Source organism: Panthera leo, chromosome D1, assembly GCF_018350215.1.
Source record: "Panthera leo isolate Ple1 chromosome D1, P.leo_Ple1_pat1.1, whole genome shotgun sequence".
In the NCBI taxonomy this organism is placed as follows: Eukaryota; Metazoa; Chordata; class Mammalia; order Carnivora; family Felidae; genus Panthera; species Panthera leo.
This window is the reverse complement of record NC_056688.1, coordinates 107,354,058-107,371,172: the sequence shown is the minus strand read 5'-3', so window position 1 is coordinate 107,371,172 and position 17,115 is coordinate 107,354,058. Positions and strand designations below refer to the sequence as shown.

The window sequence follows — 17,115 nt, the reverse complement described above, 5'->3', positions numbered from 1 at the left end:
GCTCTGTTCAGGGAACTGGCCGGACGCACAAAGCGGGGGAGGGGACCATGGAAGAAGGCTGGTTCCAGAGCTGTGAATGGACTGATCACTAGGGAACCGAAAAGCTTCACCAGGACCTGGGAGCAGGGCTCCGAGCTCAATTCCAGAAAGATTTATTGGCGCCCCCTATAGACCAGCCAGCGCTTTGTAATGAGTATACAAAGATGAATTAGGCCACAACAGCCCGCCGTCAGAAGCTTCCTGGCAGAGGTGAGCCAGCCTTTCAGAGTGGAGTTACCGCCAGCTGAGTGCTGTTAACAGGGACTGGTACCGGGGTGAGGGCCAGGGCAGAGGTGAGTTAGAGCTGGGACTTACTTAAAAAGGGAGATGGGGAAGGAAGCTGTCATTCCCAGCGGAGAAAAGAGTGGACCCATGAAAGGATATGGGGGAGCAGCAGAGGCCAGGATTCTGGGGGTCTGGAATGTCATACCCGGGAGTTTGGAGTTTAGCCTGGCCTTTGAGGATCCGGGGACTAACATGGAGTGTTTCTTCTGTAAGGTAGTGGTGAGCCAAATCGGGAAGATAGGACTTGGTCATGGAATACGGTAGGCCAATCTGGGGACAGGACAAGGCCTGACCCCAGAAGCCGGGAAGGTCTGGACAATAACGGTATTAACCCTGAGGGAGCAGGGCAAAGGGGAGAGGCCCCCAGCCCTGGGAAGGGCCTTGCTCTGGCAGCCTTTTCTCTCTGGCCTCCCCGCCCTGTTTGCCTGAGGCTGCAGCAAAAACAAAGAAAGAAAACACTCAATTGGCAGGAGATAAGCCCAGATAAGAGGCTGCCTTCCTCTGGAGGAGGGAGGCAGTCGGCCCAGGAAGCCAGGAAGCCGGGAGAGGCCTTGAAGAAGTGCCAGCCTGACCCTGCAGCAGAACCTAGCCGCACCCTCGCTGCGGGGTCTCTGCCACTCCACGCTGTCCAGAGGCAGGAGAGAGCAGCATGGAGCAGGTCCTCCAACCTGGCCGGAAGACAGTCTGCCATAGAAGGTCCAGGCCCGCCCTGCCTCCAGGTCAGGACATCTTGACTTAGCTGTGGCCTGGCACACGGGACTTCTGCTCTGGGCCTCAGTTTCCTCATCTGTAAAACAGGCATAACATCTCCCTCACAGGGATGAGGGGGATGCTGGGGCTCCCAGTCCCTGTATGCATCTGTGACTGTCAGCTTCCCTTCTCCCAAGAGTCCCTCGGGAGAAGGGTCACTACTAGGTCCACCCATTCCCCACCTAGCGTATCATCGAGAGCCCAGGTCCGGTCCCCTGATGTCGGGCAGGTTCTGAGCTGACAAGGTCCGTCCCCAGTTAGAGTCAACTGCCTGCGAGGGGCCCAGAACCGCCTCGTCGGAAGATGCTGGGTGCTTGGGTCATATCAGGCAACAGGAAGGGGGGGCAGGGAAGGCTTCCTGAAGCAGAGGCCTAAGCCTTTGTGAAGGAAGGACAAGAAGGGCCCAGGAGGGAGAAAAGTAATGAGAGGTGGGGGGGGGGGGGGGGGGAAGAAGTGATAGGCCCGAGACAGAGGACATAAAGGCGGGAAATGTGGGGGGAGGCCACAGGACCTCTAATGTCAGGTCATCGGGGAGATCTGCAGGCCCCCAGCAAGGAGGTCTCAAGGTTAAAACCCAGCAACCCTTCACCGAGGGCCTGACCTCAACCCCACAAACCCTTTTTATAGATGAGGAAACTGAAGCCCGTAGAGCCAGACCCAGGGCCCAGGGCCCTCTCCAGAACTGCCCCACCCCAGACCACACTGCACACAGGGTCCCTGAAATCCACTTTTATTCATGTAAAAAAAAAAAAAAAAATTCCCAAAGAAGAGAGCAAGAAGGTGACCCTACTTCCCAGAGCTCAAAGTCTCCGCCAGTGTTCCCGGGGGGAAGTGAGGGAGACAACCCCCACTCTGGGGTGTGGGCACCAAGGGAGCGCAAAAACCTCCCGGCCCACAGTGACCCAGCACCTTCCTTAGGACTGAAGGCAGGAAGGAGGGGCTGGGGACTAATGGGGCCCCAGGAGGGTGAAATAAGGGGGTTAGTGTGGGGTTGCTTGCCCCGGTTTAAAAAAATAAAATTTCTAAAGATAAAAAGTTAAAAAAAAAACAAAAACAAAAAAAAGAGCCTTAGTGTCTTAGCTTCCTGCCCTCCCAGCACCCATCCTGTGGCCACCTCTCGCTCAGCCAGTTCAGAGCTTCGTATTCTCCTCTTGGCTCTCTGAGTCGGCGCCAGACAGGTGCCCGCCGCTCCCAGGTGCGTGACCATTGCTGGCACAGGCCACCAGATGCCCGTCCCCCAGCCCCTCCGGCGTCTCGCCCAGCAGGCTCCGGCAGGCCTCCTGGGGCAGCCTTGCCCGCTGTTCCTGACACTCCTGGGCCAGTTGGGCCAGCAGCTGCGGGGGGAGGAGGGGGAGTATCACAGGCGAGGCCGGGCCGCCCAGCGCCCTGCCTGCCTCCCGCCCGCCCGCCTCATCCAAGGCCTCACCTTGGGCTCTTCTTCGGCCAGCTGCTGCAGCACCTGCTGCTGCCCGGCCACAAGGCGTTCGTGCCGCTGCTTCTGGGCCTCCTCCAGCTGCAGGGGGGGGGGGGGGGGCAGTTGGCAGGGGGGAGGCTCAGCCACGGGTCCCTATGGGAGGGGTCAGGGCCCTAGGGCTCTGGCTACGGAAGAAGTCAGGCAGGTGCAAGCCCCCCCCCAGAGCTGCGGGGCCAGGATTCTGACGTGACCCAGCAAACATTCCAGACAGAGACTCCAAAGCCATGGGACACTGTTACAGGCAGTTGGCTCCAGATAGGATGTCAGGGGGCAAGAGAGGGCTGTGGGGCCCAGAGGGAAAAGGTTCTAGAAGTCCCTCTAGGATAATATAGCAACAGGCCGGGCACTGAGATGGGTTTCTAATGAAGGAAGGAACAGGAGGGGGCTGCGGCGGGACCTGAGCCTCACTCACCCGACGGATGGAGTTGACGGACTCGGTGATGTGCCGACGGTTAATCTCTGTCAGTTCCCTGCAGGGAGCAAGACAGAGTGGGCTCGGTGCCCAGCCCCCCAGGCTCCCAGCCCCCAGCCCCCCTGGCCCCGGTGCCCTTACGCCTCCTTCTTATGTTTCTCCCTTGTCTTGGCTTCTGAGATACTGTTGTGGCGCTTCCTGTCCAGAATCTTCTGCAGCTCCTTCTTCTCCCTGGACGAGCCGGTGGCGGGGAGGAGGAAGGGTGGAGGGCAGGTCTGGGGGCTCTCCCCTCCTCCTGACAACACCGGGGAGCCCCCTGCCCCACCCACACAGGATCCTTGGCCTTCACCTCTCGTTCGTCTCCTTCAGCCGCTTGAACTGGGTCGCGTGAGCATCCAGGACGATCTCCCTGAGCCGCTGCTGAGCCTGCGGACACGGGCGGCCACCAGGTGATACAGGCTGAGGCCGGGTCTGTCCGAGAGACGGGCCCCCACCCCGCTGGCTGCCCCACGCCCACCTCACCTGTCGCAGATGCTCCAGCCTCCGCTCGGCCTCTGTATCCGCCTGGGCCTCCCGCAGCTCCAGCAGACTCTGCACCTGTCTCTTCTGGAACTCTCGATACCGCTTCACCTCTTCCTCCTCCGCCTTCTCGTCCTCCCCGCCTCTGCAGGAAGAACCCCTCTGGGTGACACTCAGGTTGTCACAGGGACTCGGGCTGGGAGGGCGGTGTCTGTTATGCCAACAACGAGGCCCATCAGTTCCATCCGAATGACGGGAGCCTGTGTGGGCACCGGTTGCTGGAAATACGTGCTCCTCGTGGGGGGGGGGGGGGGGGGGGGCTTCTAGAGCGATCTAGTTCCCCGGCAGGGAGGGCGGGACCCAACGTGGGAAGACTCTATCTCCCTGGCACCGGACCCTCCTCCCTGGGCGTCAAGGAGCTCACGTCGTGAAGAACCCCACGCGCGCGCACCCCCGCACGTTCCCGTCACCGCGCACGGCACACACTCGCGTGCACGTGGTCTGGACACTCACAGGACACCCGGCCGCTGCCGGCACCTGCGCTCAGCCCGGGCCTGGGCCAAGCCGTCGAGCAATCGGCGAGTGAGGGCAACCGCCTTCCGCTGATGCTTCTTGCGCAGCTCCCGAAGCTCTCGCTCTTGCCGGCTCCGGAGTTTCACCAGAGCCTTGTGGCCTCGGAGCTCGTCCAGCGGGGCCGGGGCCACCTCTGCGAGCGACGGGGCAAAGGTGGGCGGGGCCGGGCCGGGGCAGGCCAACCCCGCAGGGGCGCCTCACCCCCTCCAGAACAGCCCCTGCCCCGCACCTGAGAGGAGGCTGGCGATGAGGTCGTCGCGCTGCCCTGGAGAGCGGAGGCAGGGCCGTGAGAGGCTGGCGGACGGCAGAGCGGAGCTGCCCCCTCAGCCCACCCTGGGCCCAGGCTGCCCCTTACCTGGGCTGCTGAGGGAGGGGCTGGTAGGGGACGTGGCGGGGCCCGGGGGCCGGCGCGGGGAGATGTCCAGTGTGCTGGGTGTGGGGTTTGGGGTCACCGGCTGCTGAGATGGAGTCTCCTGGCAGGTTTCTGGGCCAACCTGAGCCTGAGGGGGAGAAAGCAGAATGCTCTTTCCAGAAATGCCGTTCTCTCCAGGCCCTTCTGTCCTTCGCCACCTCCCGGGGCTCCCCGATGCCCCTGGTCCGCTTCCCTCGGCCCGTCTGGCCTGGACTCCCCGTCTAGAATATGGGGCTGTTGAACACCCACAAGAGAAGTAAGAGGTAATAAGGTAAGCATTTCCAGAACCCCTGTTCCACGCAGGGTGTGGGGCAGAGAACGTGAGGTCGCGTCCCTAGGATGCCGGGCCCCCGTGCATGTGCTCAGGAACTTACCAGATTGTTCAGGAAAACCTTGGCCCCACCCCAAGCTTCCTCCCCCTTTCCCAGTCCCCCTCCACCCTCACCCACAGCTGCTCATCTTCCTCGTTGCTTAGCTCCTGATTAAATCAATGAAGGAAGTGACCGCAGAGTGGGCACCAGCCTCTCCCGCTGACAGCTCCAGGCAGCCTCATTTCTCTGCCTGCCACAGGCCCCGGGGGACCGGCTCTCGCTGTGCGGGCAAGCCTCTGCTCCTGACCCCTCCCCACAGAAGCCACTGCCCATCTCCTGGCCCCCAGGACCCCAGGGTTTAAAAGCTTCTGTGGCTTCCAACCGCTTTGGTGAGGCAGCCGAACCCTGCCCTTCAGCTGGAGAGATTCCAGCCCGGGTCTGTCCTGAAAGCCTCCCGCGCGCAAAAGGGGTAGTTTCCACCTCCTTCCGACGTGGACAGTCACCCGAGGCAGCTGAGCCTACTGAGTCTGAAAGGCCAGAGGCCCCACACCAGGCGGCATGGCAGAATGGCCGGCGTTGGAGGCCCGGTTGGAGAGCCTCGGTGTCCCCATCTCTACACTGGGGTGGCAGGACCCGACTCAGGTGACAGGGGGCGGGGGGGGAGGATTCTAGGAGTCGAGTCGGTGAAAAGAGCTCACACGGGGCCAGGCACAGATCTGACGCTCAGCATACCCTTGGCTCTATTGTCTAGTCTGGACGAGAGGAGCCAAAAGGGGAACCGGCCCCGCAGGCAGAGGGTGTGGGTGAATGTCACCGGGCTGGCGTCGACAGTAAGGCAGTGAACAGCTCCACTCGGGGAGAGGAGCCAGACCACCAGCTGGCACTGGGATAGGGCAGTGCGGGCAGGGGAGCGTGGAGAAGACGGGGTCCAGAGATCAGCCCTCACCGCCCCGCCCCACCCACACCCCCAGCAGCCCCAAGGGTCCAAGTCACCCGGAGCCTGCTGTCTCCCGCTCGCCCCTGACCTGCCCTGGCTCACCTCGCTCTCCCCGATGAGGGCGGCCAACTGCTTGGCCCTCTGGTCCATCAGGCTGACATGCTTGATGGGGTTGATCAGGGCCTCTGCGTAGTCTGGGTGGGGAGCAGAGGGCAAGGGTCTCAGAGACAGAACCCCCGGGGCCACACCTTCCCCACTGCTCTGGTTTCACAGAAGGACCACGGAACCCAAACCCGCCCTCAGGGCTGTTCACCACCCTCAGCTGGGGCCACCTGGCTCAGCCACTGCCAGACCCCGCCGGCACGCCTGTCCCCCACCCTGCCTAGCCAGCCCCCCACCCCCCGCCCCTGCTCACCCTGGTGGTCATCAGGAATATAGTCGGAGGCTTCGGTGTATATGAGCAGGGCCGGCAGGCAGAGCGGCTGGTTGGCCTCATTCCGCAGGCAAATGTAGTGGTACCCTGGGAGGGGGGGACAGCAAGGTGGCTGGGCCCCACTGGGTACCCGCACACACCGCCTCTGTGCTTCCCAGAGCCCAGCTGGCCTCACCTGAACGGATGGCAGAGACGGGCAGAATCCGATGCCCCACAAACTTGCCGCCTTCCTCAAAGGCCGCGATGCGCAGCGAAGCCAGCGTGGGGAGCACCACCTGAGGGCCCAGACCGGTGCTGAGCCAGGGAGCTGACCCACGGCCCCCGCGTCCACAGAGCCACAACTGACCACAGCCACCAAGGCCAGCGCTCCGAGTGGACCCTCAGACGAGCTGACCCAATTACTGACCATCGGTCACCGTCGCCACTGAACCAGTGGCGGCCTCCACGGCCTGGCCAAACAGATGGCGAGCAGCGGAGAGAACAGGCAGACCCCTCCAGGCACCGCTCTCATGGGACGGTCCCGGTCATTGCCAGGTTAGAAACTGTACAGTGAGCCTTGAGTCCGGGACGGAGCCACACCCACCCCAGCGGCGCACCGAGGTCCAGTCCATCCGGGAGGCGGGGCAGAGCTGGCGTGAGCCTGCGGCTGTGATCTCAGACAGGTCCTTCCTGCCTGAGCGAGGGGGTGGGCTGCCCCCGCTCCTCATGGGGGGCGCTGCAGGCCCTCCTGCTGTCTCACCTTCCTGTGCTCTTCTCAAAGGCTGCAGAGGGCAAGGAGCCCAGGCCTGACCCTGTCACACGCGGGGCCTGGAGGTGACAGGCGCACCCGCCTTCCGACTCCTGACCACCAACCCATGCACCTGCTTCCTGCTGCCCCGAGGGCCCGGCAGGGCAGGTGCAGGCCCCGGGCTCACCTTGGGGAAGTCAAAGGGTTCCTCATCCCACACAGGATTGAATGAGTTCCCCTGAGACGTCCGAGTGCGGTACTTGCGCCGTGTGTCAACGGGGAGGCCAAACATGTCCACCTCCACGTAGATGCCCACCTTCCTGTCGGACAGGAACTGCCCCGAGATCACCTGAGGGGGCCAGGAGGGTGAGGTGGCTGCGAAGAGTCCCGCCCCCAGGACACCCTGCCAGGGCCCTCCCCTGGCCCCACCTTGACCCGCAAGGCATTGGCCACGATGCCGTCCACGATGACTTCGGTGAAGGGGTCGAAGGACTTGTCCGGCCGCCGCATGAACTCGGGCTTGAGCAGGTAGCCGCTGCGCCCGTTGTACTCAAACACACCCGCGTTGAGCTGCATCGCCACATCTGGGGGTGACGTGGGGACGGCAAGGGTCAGCCAGCCCCCTGGGGTCAGGAGTCGGGAAGGACAGTTCAATGCAGAGGGAGGACCAGGGACCGGGAGGGTCAGATCAAGTGGGATCAGGGGGAAAGGTCAGCCAAGGTCAGGAGTTGAGGTGAGCCAAGGTCTTGGTTTGGTCTGGAGATCTGGTCAGAAGTCCTTTCGGACAAGGTCAGCAGGGTCGCAGAGCAGAAACTGGCGAGGTTGGAAGCCGGGGGGTCGAGGCAGGCTGGTGCTCACCCAGGGTCTGAAAGTTGAGGGCCACAAGCTGGCAGCCCACGTTCCAGAAGAGCTGGGGCATGTAGTTGGAGGAGTCCACGCGGGTGCCCTTGGGGTAGATGCGGCTGAGCTGTTGTTTATTGTATCTGAGGTGGGCAGTCAGGGGCCATGCTCTTTACCGGGCCCCGCCCCAGGCCCACGCTGCGCTCCTGTGAACCCCCTTCCCGGCCTCTGCCCCTCCGGCCCCCCTGCCTCCTGGCCTAGCCCCCACGCAGCCTCCCAGGCTAGCCCCAAGCCCAGGCCAAGGTGCTCGAGGGTGAGGACCCTGCGCAGGTGGCACAAGGGGGATCAGAACATCCGAGCCCGCCTGTGAGCACCCCCACCCTGGTCTGCCAGCCCCGGCAATGTGGAAGGATACTCCACAAACTCCATGGGGCTCTTGGTCAGTTGCTCCATGGCCTTGGTTTCCACGAAGGATGACATCTCGAAGCATTTGTTCCTCTCTGGGGGAGGGGGGGGGAGCGGGGGAGGGGGTCAGGTCTGGAGAGGCTGGGCTGGCTCCTGCTCCCACCATCTCCCACCCCACTCACTTCGAGCAGCCTCAAAGGACTTGAACTTGACAGGCTCGATGTAGTTGACGAGTGTTGACATCTCCTCAGTGGCATTGACTTCGCTGCTGGCAGTGCCCTGTGGCCGCCAAAGACAGGGTCGGCAGGGCCATGCCCCCCAGCCATCAGCTGGAAGTTGCCTCATCTGCCCCCTGCCAGGAGGGAGGTGCTGACCCTCTGCCCGCCTCTGCAATTGGGCCCCAGCCGCTCCGTGGACCGTCAGTCCTGGTCCCATCTGCCCCACAGGCTTCTCTCTGGAGCCTTGGCGACGTGCCCTGGGCCCCACCTTCCTCCTCTGCCTCCTGCCTCCCTGATCCTTGGAAGCTGGCACTCGTCACCCAACCCCAGGGACTCGGTTATTCACGTGCAGACGAGCCATTATTTCCAATTACCATCTTGCCGTCTCCTCTCGGGTGACCCACCAAGAGCCTTGAACTTGACACCCTCAATGCTGAGCTTGGCCACGCCTGCACACACCCACACACACCCTTCCCCAGTCTGGTCCCCTCCCAAATCTGACCTCAGGATCCACCTTTCCTGTCACCGCTGCTCCTCAACTCAACACTCCCTTGTCTTACACTGCTCCTTCCTGCACTCTCCAGTCCTGCCACAGGGCCTTTGTACACACGCGTACGTACATGATGTTCCTCTTCCTCAGGTCTAATCGCCTAACCTCCCCGCCCAGGTCGGTCTCTCCTTCTTCCCCCCAGTTCTGCCCCCTAACTCACCCTCCCCTGGCCCAGTCATGAGCATAACTTCACACTTACTTCCGTGCCTATGTACCTATGACCCCCTCCTCCCCCCATCCCCCCACACACCCTGGGAACTCCAAGAGAACAGGAGTAACATCTGATCATGGTCAGACCCAGTACACAGTGCTGTGTCTGGCACACAGTAGGTGTTCAGCAAACGCTTGGGGAATTAAAACACGCTGCGTCTGCCTCTTCCCGCCCGCGGGACTGACCTCATCTGAGGTCGGCTTTTTGGGATCTGCCTGTTCCTCCTCTTCCTCGTCTTCCTCCTCATCCTCACGGTCGGCAGATCCAAGAGCATCAGGGCCCCGCTGTAGCCCCTCCTCGCCCAGAGACTTCCGAGGCTCCAGGCTGGGCTTCTCAAGGCCCAGCTCTTCCCCATTGCTCAGGCCCAGGCAGCTGTCAGAGCTGGGGGACCCTGCAGAAAACAGGGCCACAGGGGTCCTCAAACATAGACACTCAGGAGCCACGAGGGGCTGTGTGTGGAGGCGACTCAGGGGGTGATCTCAGGGCAGCGTGGCTGGGGGTAGGAGCAGAAGCCAAGAGTAGTGCATAGGGGTCACGGGTCAAAGGTCAGGGTCCAGAGTCCTATCCATCAGAGAGGTAGGTAGCGTGGCTCAGAAGGGTGAGAAGCCAGGAACTGAGATACAGGTGCCCTGGCAGTGGGGGTAAAGGATGACACAGTGGGATTCCCAAGTGAGGCGTCAATCAGAGCCATACCCAACGAGGTGGCTCAGTGAGGTGAGCGGTCGGGGTCACGTGCCCAGGGGACTTCGATAAAGTGAGAGGTCAAGGGTTAGCTAAAATCATAACCAAGGGGTAGACGGACTCAGTGGGGGTCACAGAAGAGGGGTTGGAGGTCTGAGGGCCACACCCGAAGCATGAGGAGGTAGTTCATGGAGGTCAGAGGCCAGAGGTCAGAATTCAGGGTCATAATCTGGTTAACAGGAGGGCTCTGCGAGGTGGGAAACTGAGGTTGAGGGGTCAGAAATCGGATGGAACCACATCCAGCTGGGCTATAGTTCAGTGAAGTCAGTGCCCGGGGACAGGGGTCAGAGGTCCCATCATCAGCTGCGTGGCAGTAAGAGACCCCGCGGGGAGGGAGGTCAGGCCGGGAGCCGCAGGAGCGTCACTGGGGAGGTGGAACTCAGTGAGGTTAAGAGTTCAGGGTCAGGATCGGGGGTGAAGGCCGGGCAGGGGCCATACCGAGCTGAGGTGAGGAGGGCTCGGTGGCGGCAGAGCTCTCGCTCAGGGCCGAGTTGCTCTGCTCCAGCGGCCGCTTGCGAATGGAGCTGTTGGGGACACCAGTGCTGGGCTGGTGTCGCTTCTTGTTCTTCACCAGGATGCGGCCCATCAGGTCCTGGGGGCTGGGCAGGGGGACGCCTGGGGCCAGCTGGCGGCCACAGACAGGTCAGGGCCTGCAGGGGCGCCCTCACCCCCCACGCCCTGCCCCAGTGCCAAGCCCTCATACCGGGTACTTGTCCAGTGGGTCGATGAGCAGCGCGTCCCCGAAGATCGAACGACAGTACTCGGCCATCTTGGCCTGCTGCTTTGCCCTGTGGGGCCAAGGTCAAAAGTCAGAAGATCCTGGACGGGGTGGGGTGAAGCTGACTTCAGTCCCCAGGGGAGACCAAAGGCCCTCGGGGTCGGAGGGTCACAGGAACAAAGAGTGCCCTGGTGGGATGGCTGTCTTGGGTCGATCGGGGGGATCCCCGGGGCAGGGGCCCACTCACGAGTCCACGTGGTTCTCGAAGGAGAGGATGACAGGGTAGGGCGAGGTCTTGAAGGCGGTTTCCGCAATGGCCTCGAGCACGTCTCGCAGCGGCACCTCGGTGGTCATGGTGAAGCCGTGGGTGATAAAGGGCTCCTCCTCCGGGGGCCGCCCTTTCCACACGTCCAGCTCCACGCAGCGGCAGCCCCAGAGCAGTGCCTGCCGGTACATCTCCACCGACGACGTCCCAGCCAGCTGCCCCGCTGGCGGCCAGGCTCCATCACCACAGCCGCCCGGCCAGCCGGGGTCCTCACCCTCCTCCCCAGGCCCGCCACGGCCCCTCAACCAGCCAGGCTGGAGACGCAGAGGCCCCCGTGGTGGCCCGGCCCGGCCCGGCCCTGGCACGCTGTCTGGCCAGCCCTCCATCACTCCTTAATTCACTGTGGAACCAGCATCATCTCTCCTAAAATCCCCCAGGGCGGGGCCCACGTCCTGCCACCCAGCCCCTGGCATCCATCCAAACCGGGCAGAGTCAGCATCGAGCAGAGCTGGCTGATGGCGGGTTCCTTCGCCGGGGCTCATCCTCTCTCAGATAAACTTCCCCCTCCTATCTACTGGCCTCAAGTGGAGAGTTGTCCCCAACACCCCCCACGGCCCTTCATTTCCCTTTCCTCCTTTCGCTGCCTGCCGCTGCCCTGAAATAGCCTCCATCACCTCCTGCCCGGGGAGGCCCCTCGCTGCCTCCCATGCAATCTCTGCAGAGCACCTGCTCCCTTTATTGGGCCTCATCGCCTCCCCTGAATAACACCCTCCGAAAAGCCCTTCCCGCCCACTTAGGATAAATCCAAATGCCTCCGGTGCCCTGGTCTAGCCCTGCCTCCTTCTCTCACTCCCTCTCACCTCTACCTGCCCCAGCAGCCATCCCGCCTCCGGCCTCCTTCCTGCCGAAGCCCACCTCACGGTGACCTGCGCCCAGCCTCAGTGTCCCTTCGCAGGCCAGCCCTTCCCCAGCAAAGGCTTCTGGGCCATCTGGGAAATGTGCCCATGTCGGGAAGCCCCGCTCCCCTGGGGTAGGCTGCCTGTTCCCTGCCTGCATCCCTAGGACGGGTCACCCCCAAACGAGGGAGGTGACGTGAGGGGCAGAGGGCAGAGGTCATGGATGCCACCGCTCCAGCTGCCCGAGGGTGGCTCACTCACCTGTGAGATAGGTGTTATGTGAGGAGTTGATGAAGTAGGCGCTTAGCGGCTGGGTCATGTCTGCGCTCAGATCCAGGGCCTCCAAGGGCAGGATTCCATTCTCCTCACCCCCCAGGTAGCGGCTGAAGCCCTCCATGGACATCTGGTCTGGGGGACGGGTGGGCTCAGCCGGGTCAGTTGGGGCGCCTCCTGCTGCCAGCCCCCAACTCCGACTGGCTCCCCTCCGGCTCACCTCGTTCCAGGAACTGCTGGTTGGGCTCATACTTCTCAATGAGCAGCCGGGCCTGGGAGGGCCGCAGGGGTGGGTACAGCACTTCGTTGAGCCTCGGGTCCCGTTGCTTCTGGTTGATGAAGTCCATGAGCTGCTCCAGCGTCAGGTATGGCTTGCCCTTGGCGCCTCTAAAGGGGGTAGGAAGCTGAGTCAGGCTAGAGCCTCCCCAGCCCCTGCTCCAGGCCCTCGCCCCGGAAGAAGAGGAAAGTTCTGGGCCTGGCTCTAGCACCTGCTGATTGGGACTTGGGCAAACGGCTGTGCCCCGTGGGCCTCAGTTTTCCCATCCACCCTCCTAACCACCAGGTGCCGGCATTGACATTAGCGAGGGCTTTGGAGGCCACAGAGTGTTTGGCCTGCTATGCCTGCTTCCCACCTTCAGCCCCAGTCTTCACTCGCCGTGTGAGCTCAGGCAAAGTCCCACAGCACATCGAAGCCCCTCGGTCCCCAGCCTCGGGCAGAGGCTGATGAAAGTAACCCCAGCCAAGGATCAGCACAGAGCAGTTCACGGCACAGCCTCGGCCCCAGCCCTGGCGCACGGGGACCCCCGGCCGTGCCGCTTCCCCTGGCTGTGCCGGAAAGAAGGAATGCCGGCAGAGGCCAGACACAGCGCTCTGGGGGCTGAGAGGTGGGCCCAGCCCTGCTCACATCTCCAGCAGGATCTTGTCAATGTCTGGCCGCAGACACAGCTTATTCAGGAACCGCTCGAAGATTTCCAAGGAGAACTCGTCGGGCCGGATGGACTCACTCTGGGGACCAGAAGCGTGGGGTGAGAACCCAAGAGACAGCGAGCCCCAAGAGACCAGACACCCTCCGTGACACCCTCCGTTGCTCCTGTCCCGGCCTCCTCACCCGGTTGAAATTGAGGCCACAGGATTCCAGCGCAGTCTCGACGCGCTTCTTATCTGCTGAGAACATCTTCAGGATGCTGAGCAGGTGAGAGGGGTCAGGGTCAGTGGGGGCAAAGGTCACTAAGGTGGGGGCAGGAGAGAAGGTGCTGAGGCAAGGGGTACTCACTTCTTCACTGGGATCCGTCCATCCTGGTTCACCTGCAGCTTCAGCTTGGTGTATCTGGGGAGGCAGGCAGAAGGGTCACGCCTTGGGCGTGGCCACCTGAACCCCCGACACCCCCCAGGCAGGCCCGGGACTCACGCTTTTCTCAGAAAGGTGTTCCGGGAGGCGTTCTGAGCCAGGATGTTCATAGCCAGCTTGAACAGCTCCTCGGTCCAGACCTGAGGGGTCAGGAGACAGGGTGGGGGGGGTGAGTGAACGGGAAACAGAGGGGTTGGCCCAGCCCCAGCCCACACCCAGAACCAGGTACGTCCATAGTTAAGTGCTTAAATGCTGCCTTGCCAGAGGCTGATTAGAAATAGGGGTAGAGGACAGCCTCGGACACAATGGATGCTCACTAAGTGACGGCTGACTCAGCCGTGAGGCTCCCCAGGGCCGACCCTTTGGCCCCAGCCCACCTTGGCTGTGTCATCCTGCACGGCCATGAAGTTCAAGAATGTTGTATTCACCGGGTCTGGCCCGGCCACCACTGTCATCAACTTCTCCTCCAGCCGGGTGTCAGGGCCTCCAAAGCCCAGCACCTCTCGGATCTTGGGGTCCTGAGTAGTTGAAAGCCAAGGGTAAAGAGGGGTCCCCCCAAGGCCTCGCTCCCACCCTCGGTCCGGGACCCCATCACTCACCTTGGGCAGGCGGGCATAACGTCCCGTCCGCGTGTCCCTGATGGAACTGATGTCCAGGGTGTCCACCTCCTGGGGAAACCAGATGCCAGAGTAGGTCTGAGAGGCTATGGGGCGGGAGCCAGGGGCCCCCAAGATCTGCCCCCTGGGCCAGGGAGTGGCTACCCCCTGCTGTAGCCCCAGCCTCAGCCCCCGCCCTTAGCACTTCCTGTCCAGGGAGCCGTGGGAGAGGTCAGCCAGCAGCTGGGCCCCACCCTCCTGGGTGGGTAGGAGGGATTCAAGGGTTCGGGGCCGGGGGTCCTAGACCTGAGCAAGTTGTACCAGTGCCCACCCTCACCATGTTGGGTCCTGTCCAGTACAGGAAGAAGCCATTGGGGTCCACACGCAGGGTCACCAGGTTCCGACTGGAAGCCTCCTGGGGACGGGACGGGAAGGCAGGGGTCAGTGAGTGAGGGCTGTGGCCGAGGCTTGATCCCTGGACTCCCTCCGGCCATCCACCCCAGTGCTCCTGCCACTGAGTGAAAACGAAGCCTCATCCAGCCCACAGGTCCTTTGTGGTTCCCTACGGTTCTTGGATAAAGCTCACGCGATTGTCCCCGGCGTGACATTTGGGGTCCCAATGCCCCTCCCGCCCTCACCTGTATCCTACTCTAAGACTCAGTCACAGGGACCACTGACTCCCTTTCCCCTCCTCCAGCTTTTCCACTGTTGCTCCTCTGCTAGGATATCCTCTCCTTCCTTCTCTACCCATGAAATCTGACCCCCCCCTCCCCAGACCCCAACCCTGGGCTCAATTTCCTCAGAGGGTCTGACAGCTCCCTAGTGGTCGGAGGCCCCTGGAGCCCCCTGCAGAATATTTACGGAATGAAAGCAGAGGGTTTGGAAGTCTGACTTCCACAGCTTTTGTGTCCCCCAGGGCCTCATGACAACCAGTCAGCCCTTACATCTGCCTCAAAGCCCGTGACCCCCCCCCCCACCCTGCACCCAACTGGAGTCTCACAGTCTTGTGGCTATCCCCAACCTTACAGAACACAGACTGAGTCCCCCCAGAAGGGGACTCACCCTGCCCTTGGGACTAGACGGTGAATTCTGTCTTCCCTTCCCTCAAACAGCCCTGCGGCTGGCAGAAGGACAAGGAAGGGTATGCCAGCTCCATTTTCTGAGGAGGATCTGGTCCCTGGCACACTCCCAGGGCCACCCTTGTGCGACTCAGGACGAGCCGCCAGAGCTGGGGGGAGGGTCATCCAGACCAAGTGGCCCTCTATGAGCTCACTCAGTCCTCCTAACAACCTTATGAAGTCCGTGCTATCCTACTTCCCATTTAACAGATGAGGATTCCGAGGCACAGGGAGGCTAGGTGCTGGCTTAAGGTCAAAAGGAGGTGCTAGCTAGGACCTGCTCGCAGGCAGTATGGCTCCAGAGTCCCATGGCCTGGGCAGCAAGGAAGCAGGACTCCTGCTAGGCTCTCAGCTCGTGGCCTTAGCTGCCACCCCATTATGGGGACTGGAGTTAGTCTCTACTTTCCAGACTCAGTTTCCTTTCCTGGAGAATGGATCTGCAACCAGCCCCGCCCATCTCTTTTCTTACAAAGGGCAGGAGGCCTTGGAACTTTAGGGATGTGGGGACCTCCCGGCCTCACTGTGCTGACGCCCATCCTCAGCCCCTCTCTGGGGTTCCCAACCCTGCCCTGGGGCTCAGGTCCCCCAGTAGTGTGAGGAGAGGGGAGTTCTGTGGGTACCGACCCCAGGGCCTTCCCCTGCCCCTTCCCTGGTGTCTGGCCTTCAAAAACAGCCCAGGCCCCCTGCTCTTTAGCCCCAAGTCCCAGTCAGCAACCCCCACCCCACCCCCAGGGCCCTCTCCCAGTTCCCACTTCCTTATTTGGGTTTATCACACTGGAAGGAAAAGGAGAAACTTTTCCCTTGCGCGAGACTGGGGGGAGGGGTCTCCTCTGGTCCCTGGAGTTCCCAGGCACCCCTCTAAGGCACACCTGCTGCCTCAGGCCACGCCCCCAGCCCCTCCCCCCAGCTCCCACGCCTACCCGCCCCACCCAGCCGGAAAGGAGCTCAGAGTCTTCCAGGCCTCTGGCCTGACTGGGAAGGAGCAGCGGGGAGGCTCAGACAGGCGGGGTGGAGGCCCTGGGGAAGGAGGGGCCCAGGGGGCAGAGGAGGGGGCGGTGTAAAAACGAGGGTGGGGCGCAGGAAGGGGCGGGGAGCTGCAGGTGGGGGCCGGGGCATCTAGGAAGCACCAGGGGCAGGGGCGGTAGAAAGGGGGGCCAGGATTTATTGGGTTTCAAAGTCCCTGATGCTAAGAAGTGGAGAGCAAAGTTCCCCAGGAGTGGAGGAACTTGGGGGGCAAAGACTCCACTAGCGGGTGACTCGGTGCTCTCTCCTGAGCCTTGAGCCGGGATGGGCTCCTGAAGCAGGGCAAAAGGGTGCAGCAAGAATAGGGTGAAAAAGTGATGAATGGAGAGAAATGTTCAGGCTAGGGTACTAGGAAGAATGGGGGTGCGCTGAGCCAGATTGGGGGCCAGGGTCCTCCAGCCAGAGTCTAGTGCTGGGCAATGGTCTGGGGACCAGGCCGGGGTTGGGGGTACCAGAATTAGACCGGGAGGGAGGGGTGGAAAGAGCGAGTGAAAAGGGGGGGTCCGGGATTCATTGGGGTTCAAGGTCTCCGGACCAAGGAGTGGAAATCCAAATTTTCCACAGCTGAAGGGATTGGGGGTGGGGTTGGGGGCCAAAGTCTTCATTACGGGCACGACTGGGGACTCAAGTTTCCGGAGCACAAGCGAGACTGGCTTGGGAGGGGGGGGGGGGGCACCGTGGCCAGCCCAGGCTCGGGTGGGGGTCCCCGGCATCTGACTGAGTTTCAGCGAGGGAGTCCCAGGATCTGGGTGGAACAGGGGGCCCCCGCGCTTACCTCGTCCCATTTGATGAACTTACTCCCGCGCCGCAGGGTCTCTACCACGGTGGGCGGCTCCAGCTGCAGCGCGTGGACGCCGGGCCTGGCGCCCGCCATGGCCCGGCCGGAGGCGAGTCGGGGACCCACGGAGCCCCGACGGGGACCGACGGCGCCGCTGCTCCGTCCGCGCGCTCCCGCACGGCCCGCTCCGGCCCCGCGGCGTCAGCGCCCGCCCGCCCGCCAGTCTGTCCCGGACAGACCAGAGAATCGGCGGGGCCCGGGTG

The 17,115-nt window shown here is 62.7% G+C and overlaps 1 protein-coding gene across 2 annotated transcripts; it reads right to left on the bottom strand.

The window, feature by feature from the left end:
* Window positions 1-1,795: 1,795 nt before the first annotated feature.
* PLCB3 (phospholipase C beta 3) lies at window positions 1,796-17,044 on the bottom strand. Of its 2 annotated transcripts, none has more exons than XM_042905656.1 (31): window positions 16,850-17,044; window positions 14,271-14,348; window positions 13,937-14,005; window positions 13,715-13,855; window positions 13,398-13,477; window positions 13,263-13,316; window positions 13,098-13,173; window positions 12,894-12,994; window positions 12,210-12,376; window positions 11,978-12,124; window positions 10,803-11,043; window positions 10,541-10,625; window positions 10,276-10,462; window positions 9,282-9,487; window positions 8,300-8,396; window positions 8,128-8,212; window positions 7,731-7,855; window positions 7,302-7,456; window positions 7,060-7,221; window positions 6,321-6,420; window positions 6,128-6,232; window positions 5,815-5,906; window positions 4,408-4,552; window positions 4,282-4,317; window positions 3,993-4,185; window positions 3,483-3,690; window positions 3,310-3,386; window positions 3,102-3,191; window positions 2,961-3,018; window positions 2,501-2,587; window positions 1,796-2,408 (listed from the first exon to the last, which is right to left on the bottom strand). In XM_042905656.1, exons 1-31 carry the CDS (start codon window positions 16,946-16,948, stop codon window positions 2,205-2,207), a joined length of 3,750 nt encoding a protein of 1,249 aa, XP_042761590.1. In that variant the 5' UTR covers window positions 16,949-17,044; the 3' UTR covers window positions 1,796-2,204. The 2 variants fall into 2 exon arrangements, with proteins under 2 accessions (XP_042761590.1, XP_042761591.1); XM_042905657.1 differs by having other exon boundaries at window positions 3,483-3,624; window positions 16,850-17,042.
* Window positions 17,045-17,115: the final 71 nt, after the last annotated feature.

Excerpts from the sequence above, each read along its gene's own strand:
- PLCB3 (XM_042905656.1), bottom strand. The coding sequence starts at position 16,948 with ATGGCGGGCGCCAGGCCCGGCGTCCACGCGCTGCAGCTGGAGCCGCCC. Across the intron at positions 11,044-11,977 it reads ACATAACACCTATCTCACAG|CGGGGCAGCTGGCTGGGACG; the intron begins GTGAGTGAGCCA and ends CCTGGCCGCCAG. Across the intron at positions 10,463-10,540 it reads ACCCACTGGACAAGTACCCG|CTGGCCCCAGGCGTCCCCCT; the intron begins GTATGAGGGCTT and ends TGTGGCCGCCAG.